This window comes from Musa acuminata, chromosome BXJ3-6, assembly GCF_036884655.1.
Source record: "Musa acuminata AAA Group cultivar baxijiao chromosome BXJ3-6, Cavendish_Baxijiao_AAA, whole genome shotgun sequence".
NCBI lineage: Eukaryota > Viridiplantae > Streptophyta > Magnoliopsida > Zingiberales > Musaceae > Musa > Musa acuminata.
This window is the reverse complement of record NC_088354.1, coordinates 8,312,137-8,327,902: the sequence shown is the minus strand read 5'-3', so window position 1 is coordinate 8,327,902 and position 15,766 is coordinate 8,312,137. Positions and strand designations below refer to the sequence as shown.

At 35.5% G+C, this 15,766-nt stretch overlaps 2 protein-coding genes across 5 annotated transcripts; both read left to right on the top strand.

Moving 5' to 3' along the window:
* The first annotated feature begins 4,554 nt into the window (after window positions 1-4,554).
* On the top strand, window positions 4,555-8,510 carry LOC135641759 (NAP1-related protein 2-like). Of its 2 annotated transcripts, XM_065157450.1 has the most exons (10): window positions 4,555-4,816; window positions 5,721-5,843; window positions 5,961-6,011; window positions 6,213-6,284; window positions 6,396-6,509; window positions 6,598-6,659; window positions 7,231-7,291; window positions 7,466-7,522; window positions 7,650-7,694; window positions 8,061-8,510. In XM_065157450.1, the coding sequence occupies exons 1-10, from the start codon at window positions 4,700-4,702 to the stop codon at window positions 8,127-8,129; spliced, it is 771 nt and encodes a 256-aa protein (XP_065013522.1). In that variant the 5' UTR covers window positions 4,555-4,699; the 3' UTR covers window positions 8,130-8,510. The 2 variants fall into 2 exon arrangements, with proteins under 2 accessions (XP_065013522.1, XP_065013523.1); XM_065157451.1 differs by lacking the exon at window positions 7,466-7,522.
* A 1,874-nt stretch (window positions 8,511-10,384) lies between these two features.
* On the top strand, window positions 10,385-14,998 carry LOC103987481 (HVA22-like protein a). 3 transcript variants are annotated; one of them, XR_671897.3, is made up of 7 exons: window positions 10,404-10,613; window positions 11,962-11,988; window positions 12,086-12,208; window positions 13,144-13,387; window positions 13,844-14,201; window positions 14,351-14,406; window positions 14,650-14,998. XR_671897.3 is itself a non-coding variant. In XM_009405800.3 (6 exons), the coding sequence occupies exons 1-5, from the start codon at window positions 10,558-10,560 to the stop codon at window positions 14,189-14,191; spliced, it is 798 nt and encodes a 265-aa protein (XP_009404075.2). In that variant the 5' UTR covers window positions 10,385-10,557; the 3' UTR covers window positions 14,192-14,201; window positions 14,351-14,584. The 3 variants fall into 3 exon arrangements, 2 of the variants coding, with proteins under 2 accessions (XP_009404075.2, XP_065010902.1); XM_009405800.3 differs by lacking the exon at window positions 14,650-14,998 and having other exon boundaries at window positions 10,385-10,613; window positions 14,351-14,584; XM_065154830.1 differs by lacking the exon at window positions 14,351-14,406 and having other exon boundaries at window positions 10,403-10,613.
* Window positions 14,999-15,766: the final 768 nt, after the last annotated feature.

Below are 15,766 nucleotides of genomic sequence, written 5' to 3'. Positions count from 1 at the left end.
AATTAAACATGAGCCAGAGATATACTACTGGTGACTGTTCATGTATACTTGGAGATGAACTTGCAGATCTGAAACCAAATTGGCATGTGTGGCTGTGGCTGAACATGACTCTACAGCAACTCCATAGGGTGAGCCGCCCCATAAATTGCACTTCTAGAAGTATAATGATGTAGAGAACAGATCATAAATATTACTTTCTCAAAACAGCTTTGTAATTAATCGCCAGGTTTTACTGATGAGGGTGATTCAGTCAGCTCAAGAAGAAAAAAAGGACCATTGATGGTCCTCTTACATGGATTGGATCCTACAAATAAGTAAGAGGAAAGAAGCAGAAGAAGAATAAGATCCAGCAGGTAAAGGTCAGCCTTGGGTAGCAATTTAGTAGGTCTTTAATGCTCCACATGCCAAACTCTCTCTTGGCCTTTCCCTCCACTATCATACTTACAACTGGAGTTGGCTGATCCCTTGCTTCACCATCCATGCAAAACCAGAGATGTGAAAGAAACGTGTGCCCAAGAAACTGACTTGAATGCTGTGCTGAAGCTGTCAATTTCATTGAATGCAGCTCAACCTACATCATATGCAAGTGGAAGATACAACCCACTACTGCTTGAGAGACCTCAAGTGGGAGACTCTGTGTAGCTGCAGCTGCTTCATTCACTTTTTTTGCCATCAGAAAAGCAAGCTTCATCGACAGAACCAGCAACAGGTGCTGCTGCTTTCAGAGTCTGGTGAAGACACACGATGACACCACCATGTGCACATCAACCTTGTGATCTTGAAGGAAGCATGGCCATGGCATCACCTAAGAAGGCATGTACTAGCTGATGAAGTTGCAGAAGTTGCTGCTTGCCACCATGTCACAGAACTCGTCTTCAAACACATGAAAGACTTGTTCAAACCATCAATTTGTGCTTTCAGAATTAAGAATCTTAGCTCCAAAGAGAAAGCCAAATCAACAGACTCCCTCGTTCTTCCTCTTTTCCTTCTTACAACAGCGACAGATCTATCTCTAACATCAAAATATATGAGAAAGGAAAGAGATTCCAACACATTCATTACATGCATGCTTGTAGTACTGACAGTATCTAATGAACACCCAAACAATCCAAAAGGGTAAGTGCCATGAGAAATCCGTGTACTCACTCGTCCTGTGTTCTGCTAATGAAGCCAAAGACACTGTTGCCCTTTGACTTTAGGACAAAGTGGATCCAGTGGGAAGCTTCGACTTGGGTTGCTTAGCGTGGAGCATGACCAGTCCACCCAGTCATGAATTCCCACTCGTTCACGTTCAGCAAATGTTGACGAACAGAGATTAAGACGCAGACGTAAAAAGGAAATATTTCACTGGAAAGACGTGATGATAATGACACTGCAGTGAGCTATCCTTGATGTTGGTCAAATTGAAAGAAAAAGGAGTCAAATGCAATTGCAGCAAGCAACCCTTGTCCTTAATTTTATTTTTTTTCATTTGATATTTTTTTTCTCTAATATCTTATTTATCCCTTTTTGTGGTCTGTCACCTTTGTCTATTTTGTTTTTCCCTTCTCGATTCTTCACGCTTAGTCACGCAAGTCGAGTAGACGATAGAAAGAGACATTTAGGGTATTAAATGTCTTTTATATATATATATATATATATATATATATATATATATATATATATATATATATATATATATATATATATATATATATATATATATATATATAAAAGTAAGATTCGGCTTAGCAGTATATAGCCTCTTCGATATTCAATTATCTTGGTGCTATCGTTAAGCTTAAGCTTTTTTATATCAGCGGCAACAATTAAAATCTGAATGACAATATAAAAATGGATAATCATCAACCAGTTGTAGTTTGTTAACAAATCTAAATTATTGATATATGATATTAACACGAGGTGAAGTATAGTTTGTTTGATAAAATAAAATATAAATAAAAATATATAAATTATACAACCGATACAGGTCGACAATATCAACATCATCAACACTAATCTATATATATCAGAACTTCTATATTTTGTCTATTAGGAAATTGATCTATAAAGTATTTCTTAAATATATAATCCAAATCCATCGTTAGAGTCTCAAACATGGTTAGGAATACCTAAAATTTGAGTAATATTGCTCTTCTTAAACTCAATTGGGATACCTTCAAAAGTAAAAGTAAATATCTCTGTCTAATATTACAAAATACTATATAAAACAGATCGACATATATGAATATTATAAATATCTTCAATATGATAGAAAGATGCCCTCTTAATAATATGAAGATGATATAGCTTAACAAAAATATATATCATATGACATCAACTTCTATCACTCATACACAGATAAAACACTTAAATTAGTCAACATAACAACAATAATTAACTATGTATTATAGAGAGGTTGACATGATAACCAAGAAAGCATAAGATGGTGAATAAAAGGATGATATATAAGGGGGTGAAGATAGAGGAATAGTTGATTCAGGTATTTTTGACTTTATACCTCAAAAAAATATTAGTTGGATATAACTTAATAATAATTAATATAAATAATTAAGTTATGATATATATTATTAGTCACTTGATCCACTTTTTTACCCCTAAGTTGAAGAAATCTACATAGTGGTATCATTCTATTTATATAAAAAATGATATTATAAATAGGAGATATTATATTTAAAGTTTAAGAAAATATAGGAAAAAAAAGTAAGAGAAGATGATTATTCTAACTATTTAGAATCTACGAATTATTTTCACTTGACAAAATATGCAGCGGGTGTTTATCCAATTTCATCTATTAAGATAATAATTATAAACCCTTTAAGATAATTATGTAAATACTAAAACAAGATTTGAGAAATATTACTTCTTTCAAGAGATAACTATATTTATAATTTTACACATGTAACTAAAAATAAGTATTAATCAACTCAAACCTCACTATAAACATAAAAAAACTATCAATAATAATTGAAAAAGGTATTGCAAATATAATCATGCTTCTCCTAAATACCTCCACTAAGCTTACTAATGTAAGATCTTAATATCTTAACAATACAAAATTCACCAATAAAAATCCTCAATTAGTTTTAAATAATCGATCTCCCCTTCTTTCACCAAAAATTAACAAAACACATACATGATATTAAAAATATAAATAGTGAATAATATATAATTTTCTTTGTAACATCTCAATTAGTCTTATATCAACAAGACTAATATTGACTTGTAAGGTCTATTGAGTGTACTATTGTCAATTTCAGTTTGATCATCTTGACTAATGATTTAGTTCAAACGAAGTTAATGAGCCAATTAACCTTTCAAGCTCGGATTGTGACAATGTTGATGTCGACGAAGATATTATTACGACGAAGACATTATTGCTCACAATAGGAGAGGGGATGAAGTCATCACTAATACAAAATACTAAAGAGAAGTAAGGACTTCATCACTATATCACCATCGTTATAGAGAAGCAAAGGATGAGAGGAGCATTGGTCGCTATCGATTACATTTGTTCGATGTAACACTCATATAAATCATTTGCTTTTCGATTCAAACTCGACTCAATCCGTTTCGTAGGATCCAACTCGAATCTATTTGACTTGGACCGTGATCATAATTGGACCAATGTAGCTCTTGAATTGATTGGTTTGAATTAAGTCATCTGGTTTAATAAAAATGATCAACCTAGTTTAGAGATATTTTTGATATTTTAAATAAAAAGAGTACTCTTTAGTAAAAAAGTAACACGGGGCATCATCCAACAAAATCCTATTATTAGGTTTTTTGGTAAATTATTTATTATTCTTTATTTTAGAAATGAAAGATTGGGATATGCTACTGTGATTACAATGTGATGTAACAAAATATGTTTACATAATTTGAAATCATGTTTTTTTTTTTTAAAGTCATATACCATACTCATTTACCCAACGTTCAAGGTCTAAGATTTTATTCGATATATTTTTTCATCTTAAATATTAATTTTATGATGATATATTAAATCCTCTTATCAAAATTTAAGAATTCAAAATCTCATTAAAAATATTAATTAATTTAATTAATAAAAATTTTGACAATATATTATTATAAGGGATGGGCTCAAAAAATTCCACTTTTATCACCCATCCTTTCTAAAAAAAAAAAAAGAAAAGAAATTGATTTACCAGGTTTCAGATCATGTGCGGGCATCGCGGGTACGAGCCTTGCGATAGCTGTGACGTGTCTCTCACTTTAGTCGACCTCCCCGGTGCCGCACTGCCATCCATCGGGATTCGCGAAAATAAATGATCGGACGGTGAGGGTAGCCCGATCGATGAAAGCGACCGCGGTGGGTGATGCCGTGAGGCCCCGCCCACCCAACCTGATCGGATCTTTGATATCTAACATCCGCACCCGCTATATTTCGAGTACCTTCACCACAGTTGAGGACACCTCCAACAGCCCGTCTCCTGAATCTTCTGTGCATCCTCCGCCACGTGGAAAGATGCGACGGAGGTGATCTTACGTGAGGTTACGAGATTTTAGCTTTAAGAAAGCCGCATGGCCGGTTTCTCTTCACATTTGATCACCGTCGGTCGCTAAAACCCTCCCTCTCTCTCGCGCGCGCGCCCTCTGTCGCGATTGCTTCGGCGGGTTGGGAATTAGGGTTAGGGTTTTCGGTGGCCGGAGGGATTGAGACATTTGGAGAGCGGTGAAGATGGTGGCGGACAAGGCGAAGAAGACGAAGGTGGAGGATGAGGCTCCCGATCACATCGACGGCGAGCTTGTGCTATCCATTGAGAAACTTCAGGAGATCCAAGACGAGATCGAGACGGTAATGACTCTCCAATTTGTGCTCCTTTATTTTTCTTTGTCATCTTGTTTCCTAGTTGAATTGCTTTGTTGTGGGCATGGTTTTGATACGTATATACATTCGCTTTGCGCTTAATTATCTGGTGTTAGCGTAAGATCGCTGGAAATCTCGGAACTCATGCTTCTTGATTGTGGACGTCATAATTCATTATTGGAGAGTTTTAATTTTTGAATATCATTTTGTTATAATGTCTATCATGAATAAGATATGTGTTTAACTTTGCGGTTGCTTTTATGCGAGTGAGATCACAACATTGTGATTTTATGTACTCGAGCATTTATTTTTGATGTTAATTCTTTCATATGGTAGTGCAATTTGTGATTTTAGTCTGGTAAGATTGTTATGAACGATGTCAATCCCAATTGCTTGATGAAAGTTTGCGTAACTCATATTTTGTTCTTATATATATCTCTTTGGAAGTTCCAACTGTAGAAATTTTATCCTGCTTTCGGGTATTATCCACTGGTTAAACATGTAGACCTGTTCTTTGTTCGTTCAACTCCTTTCATCAGCATTGTGTATGGAAAAACCCAAAATGTGGTATCTGACGAAGAATATACAAAATATGTTGGTCTCTAATTCAGGTGTTGTTTTGGACAATGCCCCGTGCAGAATCATAGTGTCATGAATTATTGGTTACTGAGGTTGCAAATCGGTTGTTTGTCATATTTTGCTGTTCCTAAGAATTTTTGGAGCTGTATGTCTAGTTGAAGTCATTGAATTTTTTTTTGGTTTTTCCAATTTTGTTGGGCAAGCTAGTTTGATTCCTTAAAATTGAAGCTTTTCCTGAGAGTATGTATCTTTTATAGTTTATCAGTTCTTCTTCTGGTATGTTCTTGATTTCTTTTATTTCTCCGTCATATAGGTGAATGAGGAGGCAAGTGAGAAGGTCTTGGAGGTGGAACAGAAATATAATGAGATACGCAGACCTATCTACAAGAGGCGGACTGAGACTATTCAATCTATTCCAGATTTCTGGTTAACCGCGGTCTGCTATGCATTTATTCCTTTTTTTTCCATTTGTTTTTCTTCGTGGGAATCAGATCTGTTAGCATCTGAAAGATCACCTTTTGGGTTAACTATCCTGATCTTGGTATCCCTGCAGTTTCTGAGCCATCCAGTTCTTGGTGATCTTCTAAACGAGGAAGACCAAAAGGTCAGGTGTTGGTGTCAAAATACTTGTCACTAAACTTGACAGAATTTTCATAATTTGGGTGCAATGAAATTTCAATTATCTAATTTGCATTTTATTAATGAGTTTTGATTGGAATTCATAGAAAAGCTTTTGTGTATATATTTGCCATTTTATTATTTGACCTCTGCAATGTTTGTTGACAAGTTCTATAACATCTTACAGATCTTCAAATTCTTGGTGTCCTTAGATGTGGAAGACTCTAAAGATGTTAAATCAGGCTACTCCATTACCTTTGTGAGTGATCTTTTTCATTGTTGGTCTTTGTGCTCTATCTCTAACAATTGAGCTCCCTATGATATTGTAATTATTATCATTCTTAGCATGGTCGGTCTTTTATATGTCCAGAACTTCTCCCCAAATCCATATTTTGAAGATACATGCTTGACAAAGACATATTCGTTCTTCGACGAAGGAACAACTAACATAACTGGCACCACGATTAAGTGGAAGGAGGGAATGGTAGGAATTTTCAGAATTGTTTTGTGCTACTTATTTAAGCTTAATGCTTCCAATTTTGCATCTTACAATTTGCCCTCATTTTTTGAAGAATGTTGCAAATGGTGTTGTTCATAAAAAGGAAGGGGGTAAGAGACCTTTACTTGAAGAAAGGTTAGGTTTTTGTGCTGTGATACTATGTATTTTGGTGCATTCATAATCTTTGTGATCTTATTATCTCTTAGTTCTTTGCAGTGTTCTGATCTTATAATTAACCTACATCAAGAAATCTGTTTTCATGGTTTGGTTTCAAAGTCTTCTTTTCCCAGTTATTTGGCATGTTTTAATTTGAACATCTTGTAGAACATATTTGTGGTGATTAGTTATTTGCCTTTGTTATCCTCTTTTAATCATTGGCTAATTTTTAATTTCTTTTTAGTAACAAACAAACTCTTTATTTCAGACAACTACTTAACAGGAGTATTCATGATTACTGATTAGCTGATTTACTTGGTGGTACCACAGCCATATCAAGATTGATTACTTTAAGCATGTGATTTTGATAAATGGTTTTCTTGTGTTTATTTATTTATTCTTTTATGGTCCAGTCACTACCTAATCAAACATTTAACTATAGTTACCCATGTGGGTTTATTAGATTATTGCTCTTATGTTCTAGTCATTAGTAGCTTGGCATATTTAATATTTACTTATTAATGCTAATATATAATCTCTCCTATGGCAGTTTCTTTGCCTGGTTCAGTGAGGCTCAACAGAAAAATCTCTCAGAAGGGCTCTCTGATGAGGTGAGTTTTTTAAGGGTGCATTTGACAAATTATCATTAATTTGCTTATGTTAAATTAAAAATAATTTTTAGAAGCCATGTCTTGAAGATGATTTGGTTCTTTGTGATTCATCTCTCTATGTGTGTGTGTCTGTTTGCACAAAGCAACATAGTCTGTAACTTGTTAAACATGCAGATGGCTGAGATAATAAAGGAAGACTTTTGGCCCAATCCTTTGAAGTACTTTAACAATGTGGGTCTTTCCCCTTGAATTTTCTTCTTTTATGCTGTGTTGTATTGCTTTTAACATTCTTTAGTTATTCCTTTTTCTTAACAATGCAACGACTAAATCGATCTGTATTTTGGGCTTGGTGGTGCAGGAAGCTGATGAGGAAGATTTTGGTGGAGACGAATATGATGATGAGGTAGTTCTCTTTCCTGTGAACCAACTTATGTCCTACCATGTTTGATCCTCTTTCCTGCTGTGAAGAGCCCTTCTGAATTCTGTCATCTTACATTTTGTCAAGCCCATAGTCTCTTCAGACAGTAGTTGTTATGAAGCTAACAAAGCACATTTTCAATCAGTTATAAGAAAAGTGCTGAAGAAAAATATATTCCGATACCTCATATGATACTGAAGGAAGCCCAGAATACAATGTTGCATAATGAAACACATGATAGATCATGTATTGCTTCTTTGCTTGTGTGAATTTTAAATAGAGTTGATGTGAAGGAGCCATGTATATATATTGATCGCCACTAAACCATCGACTTTTTGATCTATTTGCCAGAAGGGAACCGACCTTGACGGCGAGGATGAATCAGGAGGTGATGAAGATGGCGAAGGGGATGACAGCTAAATTAATCACCTGGGTTTGCTTCCAAATGGTTGCAGTAGGATCAGTGCATCTTGTGTCTGGACATCCTCTTTGGCAGGCTACTGTGGATGTATTTGATCATCCATATCCATGCTACCAACTAGGAGTGGCCGCAGATATTAATTGATTGATATATATAGAAAGAGGAGATAGCATGTGTCCCCTTTTTTTCCTTCCTTTTTTCCCTCCCTTTTATAGAGAGCAGTTTGGTAATTTCCAAGGTATTTGTGATGTGCTACTCTTGTTCTTATCAGGGTAATCAATCTATCAATATTTCTTTGTAAGTGGGGAATAATTAAGTCCTTTATAAGGTAGTAGATTGCCCTTCATCAGAATATTACCATGCCAGAGGTATTATTTCCATACTTTTATTTTTTTTCTCTTTTATCCAAGAAATGTGATGAAATGCTTGGAATTTGTGGCTACTGCTTGTGGTAGGATGACCAATTTATTGGCAATGGAATCCATGCAAATTGGTGTGATCGCGGCAACAAATGCTGGCTAGCCGATTGATTTGTCTTCCCAAAACAAATCCAGTTTGATCTGATGTCCGTCCGATTTATTCGATTTGGGTTCATCGTCATCTGGTCCGATGGAGCCACGTTTATCACACCGTACCTCAAGACCCAACCACTACATGACCCGTGAGCAAGTCGCAACAATTAAGCGTTCATTCATAATCGTTCGTTTCAATACGGCGCCAATACCCTTAGTATATTAGTACTTATATTTTTCAAAAGTTATATTAGAATTTCTTTAAGTTATATTAGGATTTCTATATTTATAAAAGTGAAATATTAATCTCGTTTTTCCTCGTCCTATCGATTCCGTTGATGAAATATCGTAGAGTTTATCACTGAACATGTGTTAACTCTATCTTATTTCGATTTATCACTAAACACATGCGATATTTTCATTAGTAAAATCGAGGATACGAGGAGAAATGAGATTAAATGTTTTACTTTCATAAGTATATAGATAATAATATAATTTTTGAAAGTATAATGATCAAAATACTAAAATTTAACTAATTATAAGGGGTAATCTATAATTAACACTTCCAATCCACCCCTCTTGAATTGATCGTGATAGTTATCTTTTTATTCGAATCAAACAAACGATTTAGATGACAAAAAAGATTCGGATGGATGGTTCTCATAAATTTCCTTTACATAGCTTGCGGTCCAGCACTATAATGGTTTCTCTCATGGAGTGTGTTATCGATGCATACTGCTTGTTATGGGCGATACATATCGATCCGAGAACTTCTTAGCACATGGATCGTTGGTTACTAGGCAACACCAATGTTTTGACCCCATATCAGGTAATACAGGGTTTGTATCGGGTGGTAACGATCAAAATTCGACCATTATCAACATGTACCGGGCAGTAATGGTTAGTTTCAACCATTATCGACTTGTATCGAATAGTATTTTATACATACCATCCAATATTCATATCATGAAACTTGATGAGGTACTGATCAAGTTTATGCATAGAAGGGGAAGAGAATGTCAATGGATGATTTTCAGCAGATGCGACAGAGCCTATATGACGTAGACATAGAGCGAAGCTCATTGTATTCATAACCATCGTATTATGAAAAATCTTACGGCCAACAATAATATGATGATAATTGATCATACTTCTCCAAGAAACAGTATGATACAGAACATTAGATCAGTAGCGAAAGTAAAATTTTTGACATTCACTATGCTCCATACTAATACATGTCATATTTACGATCGTTTTAGGAATCGTTTCATACACGTGTGATTCATAACGAGTAACTTATGACCATTGTATGCAGTATATCATATTAGTATACTATATCGTGAGATCAATTTTAGGATTAGGCCTAACAATTTTACTACTCGTGGAGTCATATTATTTAGAATCATGTATATTTATTGATTGATTTCAGTATTAAAGTTTAAATTATATAAAAATTAATATAATAATTTAAATATTTTTTTTAGATAATTTAATATTAACATAAGAGTGATTCATTACTATTCTTTCCTAATTTATATTATTTTTATTAAAATTAGAATATATATATATATATATTTATTTATTTCTAACTTTTTTTTATTTTTAAAATATTTTTAGATGAATTTTAATTTATTTTAGGGATATCATCGGTATGTCTATATCGTACCAATTAAAGTTAGGTACATTCATACGGACTAAAATTACGAACCTCGATTTTTCTTTATTTTGATTGGCGGAGGCTTCTGCAGTGTCCGAACAGGAGACATCTCCTTAGAGAGACAGTGGTTTCTCAGTGGCTTAATATCGGTTTTGGGGGTGCTGGATAGGGACGGAGATTTGCTTCCCACGCGCTTCGGGAGCTCGATCAACGGAGAAACGAAGTCAGCGAGTGAGAGGGATAGAAAAGAAGGAACGCATGGGTTCGGGAGCCTTTCTTAGGGTTGTGGCTCGAAACTTTGATGTTCTTGCTGGGTATGTATTCCTTTCCCAAGATTATGCCCCTCCATCGCCATTTACGTTCCCAATTTTTGTTGTTACATCTCGTCACCACCTTCTCCTTCTTCCCTTCTGTAAATTTTTACTGTGATTAGGTCGGTTAGTCTATTGCTTGCTAGCTTCTTTACCAATTATCAGAAAATTTTTTGACATGCTTCACAATCAACCAAGAAAAATAAGTAATGACGCTCACGAACAATCCTTGGGTGAAAAAAGTTAGTGCTTACTTTCTGGTAATGTCTTCAAGAGCCAGTGATTTTTTGCATCGCCCTTTTAGGAGCTTTATGGATTCCGATACCTTAGGATCTCAGTTGCTCTATTTTGATTCAAAGATCCTGTTTTTGGCAAAATGACGTTTTTTCTTTTACGTACATGAGCATCTTAAGGGGCTTGTCAAGATTTTTCATTCCCTTTTTCTTAGAGTTAAGACTTACCCTGGTCACAAGTACTTGGGCGCCATTTCCACAAGTATCTAAAGATAGCACTTTTCTATGTTGAAGAGGAAAACAATTACTAGGACAAGGCCTTGTTGGCGACAAAAGAAGAGAAGTTTTGCTCTCTTTTTTGTGGGGAACGATATCTTATGCAAGCATTGTATCGTGTTCCTCCTTTATTTTGTATATTGTTCTTGATTAACCCACTTTGTCCAGTTTATCATAGCTACAGAATTATGATGATTTATTTTTGGCTCCATTTCACTTCTCTCTATATGAATCATTTTTGGCCTTTAATTTACTACTTTGTGCTAATTGAACTGATTTGTAATGTTAAATCATTTTAATGCAACTGTGACTCTTTTTTTCTCCAATCTGGTGTTTTTCCTTCCAGAAATTATCAGTAACTATGAGTAATATCTGGTGTCACTTTGAACTCTGAATCCTTTTTTTTTCTATATTATCTTTGTGATATGGATACAACTTCTTGAGATTGGCTTCAAAGCATGAAAATGAGGTTGTTGCATACGGAACAATGTTCAAATTGTTCAGATTTGGCCTGAGATGAAAATGGGGGAAAACTTGCAGTTGGTATTTGTGGCTTGAAGCCATAAGCAGTATAATAGATTAATTGCAAACAATATTGAGATAAATTCAAATCTGATGACATGTTAGGAGATAGAATCTGTGTTATGGCATTCCATTGTTGGATGTGGCTGAATGTTCGATTTTCTTAGTACTTGAGGATAATCAACATCAATAACTGTTTATACTGTTTTCAATAGGAATTTTGTTACTTACTTAGAACATTTACCAGTAGATTTCTAGGAAAAGTGTTCCTCGTGTCTTAGTTCTATTACTCTGACACATTTCTTTTGTATTTTATGCAGGCCGTTAGTTACACTTGTATACCCATTGTAAGTACCATTGTGAACTACCAAGTGAAAGAGAGAAGAATTTGCCGTTTTAGAGATTAATTTGATGAGCATGCTTTTAAATTTTTTGTTTTGACAGGTATGCTTCAGTGAAGGCCATAGAAAGTAAGTCACCTGTTGACGATCAGCAGTGGCTTACTTTTTGGGTGTTGTATTCCTTGCTTACGCTCTTTGAATTAACATTTGCAAAAGTTATTGAATGGTAATTACTCTTCTAAAGTAGCCTGGCATGATTTTCTGGATGAAATTGATTTTTCTTTATTGCCCTATCTCCCTAATGCTTTATTTTCTTAATACCAAAAAGTATTTGTGGCTTGACCCGTGATAAGCTGTTTTCAAATTCTAATCTGTTCAGCTTCTTGGGTCAATCAAGCTACAATAATCTTCATGTCTTATCTCAAATTCGTATATGCATGTGGTCGATTAAGCAATTTAGTTGCTAGTCATAGTTTTCGACAAGTATGCAGGCCCAAGATAATGCATGATAACATATTCATATAGCGTAAAACAATAATATTTATGCATGTTGTGCTTACTCCTTGTTTAACATTAGAACAAACTTGATCCGTTTAGGTCCTTATTTCACAGCTTACTGAACTCTACTTTCTCTTCATGCAGCATCTTTCCTAATTATTTGACCATGCCTCAGTTTTTGGACATGGATTAATGTATTCAAGATCGTAGGGTGCGGAAAAAAAAAATGACAGTAGGGTGTGAGATAGTAGGGTTGCTAAATATCTCCTTTTTGTATTTAGATCTATTAATTTAACTTTTTAGCTGATTTTATGAGTAGATCTAGGAACTTATGATCACTGTTTTTCTTCTATTTAATGCTATATGTATTTTCACTAACTGAATAACACTCTTTCCCCCTTTTGGATGAAGACTTGCTGGCTCAGAAATTTTCTAAATTGTTGATTGGTGAATGAGTTTTAGGCTTCTAAATAAAACCACACATGGGTTCTCTTTATTTTCTTTCCTTTTTATGTTGTGGCCTTTACCATTTATAAATTTCTGGCTTTCCTTTGCATGATATGATTTATGGTAATAATTGTAAAAAATTGTAAATCAAATGAACCTAGCTTTCTTGACCCATACATACTAAATTTCAGCTGCAATATTATGATTTTGTTGTAGGCTTCCATTTTGGCCTTTTGCAAAGTTGATTTTCAACTGCTGGCTAGTTTTACCGTACTTCAATGGTGCTGCATATGTCTATGAGCATTTCGTCAGGCCACTGGTTTTAAATCAACGGACAGTTAACATTTGGTATGTCCCACAGAAGAAAGGTATCTTCAGTAAACCAGATGATGTTCTATCAGCTGCAGAGAAATTTATTGAAGAAAATGGACCAGAAGCATTTGAAAAGCTTATCAACAAGGTACCTAAAATCCAAAGTCACTCTAATATCTCAATCCTTTTTGGTTGAAATCCCCATCATTTCAACCTCCAAAATGTTGCAACTCTTGCTGCCTTCAGGAATTTATGTCCTTTTTCTTTTCGTAATATACACAATTCTGAATAAGTTCAGACTTCCTATAGGAATTTCTAACCCACTTCCGAATTTGGATTTTTTTTTTAACTTTTCATTGGGGCTTCTCTTATGCAGAAGAATCTGTATTTTGCCATTGCTAACATGTATTGCACAAAACTGGGGTTTGTCCCACCTCAAACTTCATCATTTGCTTCTTTCTCTTGACTAGTAGCAGCAAGCATCAAATGGCATAGGCACCAACTTTTTTCACTCTGTTCTCAAGTAATTTAATATGCCTCTAAATCTTCCCGAGGCCACTGAAATTCATCGGTAACTCTTTTCTTTTCTTTCTCTGTTTCGAAGGCTCGAGGCGCATCAAAGTCCAAGAAGAGCAACAAGCATGTAACTTTTGACATGGGTGAGGCTGAAAGGGAATCCAAGTCTTGGAAGAGCTATGTTAGATTCAGCAAGTTGGATGCTAAAAAGATATCGAAGTCATCAAAGAGCAACAAACATGTGACCTCTGATGAGATGGAGGTCGAAAAGGAGTCAAGAACCGGGGCTAATAAGATGGATGCTGAAAAGGAATCAAACCCCTCAAAGAGCGATAGGCATGTGACCTTTGATGAGACGGATGTCGAAAGTGAATCAAGGTCCTGGATGAACGGCAGTTTCATGATCTTTGATGATGATGGTAGATATTGGAACTAGAACTTGTCTGGTAAGCTGAAAAACATCCTAAAAGTTGTGGATATAATATGTAACATAGCAATATCATCTCAACTTTCCATCAAACAACTAGTTTCATGATTCTCACAATGTTGTCATCCAGTAATCTTGAAATTCACTTTTATTTTCTTCTTCTTCTAGGTGATGATGAAGATATGTGCGCATTAAGAATCAGTGGACCCTCTCTTTGTTCTTTAGTTGAGTTCGTCACTTGAGTTTGCATCAATTTCAATCAGTCTGTCTAGAGATGCATATGTAATGCAAGATGTAGCTAGGTGTTTATGTGATGTAAATATTGGGCAAAAACTTGCTTCCTCCTCTGACTGATGTAACCAAGTGGATCAGTCCATTTTGCTGTTTCCTTTTTGTGATGCACATTCGTGCTATGGCGACCAAGTTATTTCAGTGCTCTAATAGCCATTGAAAATTTTGGACTGCAGGAAAGCTGAAACCATCCTTGAGTTTACTCCACGCTGTCAGCTGCAGAGTAAAGTGAAACTCTGGTGCCATGAAGTTATACAAAGCTGATTTCAAATGGTTGGATTAACATATTTAACTTCTGGAAACATGTTGTGAGAAACAAATTGCACACTTGGCTTTAGTAACACAACATGGACATTCAAGAACAACCAGAAATACTGTTTCTTCCAGAGTTGACATTGTGTTGGTTGTACAGTAATTCAATGTTTCATCTTCATTTGTTTGTCAACTTCTATGAACATAGCTCAACATTGTGTTGAAGTATCCATCTTTGCTGGTTGACATGACAATCCCTGTTAGATGTAACTTGAATCAAGTTAATGTGTGCCTGTATAAAGTTATAATGGAACTCATTTGTTTTGGAAGCTGGAAAAGGTAACAGTCGTAAAGTAATTATGACTTGTTGTCACCTTCAAACAACGCATTCCACGTTACCATATCTAAGCTCTGCTTGATCATATTCATCTGTGGCTCTGCCTACGCCTATTGATGATCAATGCATGCATTGGCATGCATGTTTCCATTCTCTTTTTCTACTTGATCCCTCATTTCTTTTACTTTTCTTGTGCCGTAAGCCCAGGCCACTCTTGTCATTTTGTTATCGCACTCTTTCACATGAGGAACTGATTCATCCACCTCAGGACCACCGCTAGAATACCTCCTCATGCATTTGCTTTAACACAAGAGGAAACCTTTCCCTTCTTGATCAAGCTCTAGGGCAGCCCTAGTGCCATCTTGGGAAGGTCCATAGACCAGGGACCGTGACCTGCTCTTGTCTCTGTTCCTCACCATTTGCTCATCTTCTCCAAGCAAGTCCAAAGCTGTGAACCATAAGTCATTAGGAGGAAGAGCAAGCAGCCAAATCATGTCCTTCAGCTACACTGGCATTTCTCACCCGAGCATTTGGTCCTCTATGCATTCAAACACTCTCTCAGCCATAACAGAGGAAGAAGACATCATCACTTCACGATCAACGTCACTGCTCAACTACTACCAAGTGCTGGAAATCCACAGCCATGGAGGGTTTCTCTGCCCCCTGTCACTTGTCACAGTGCTGCGGCATGGCAAATGTCAAGC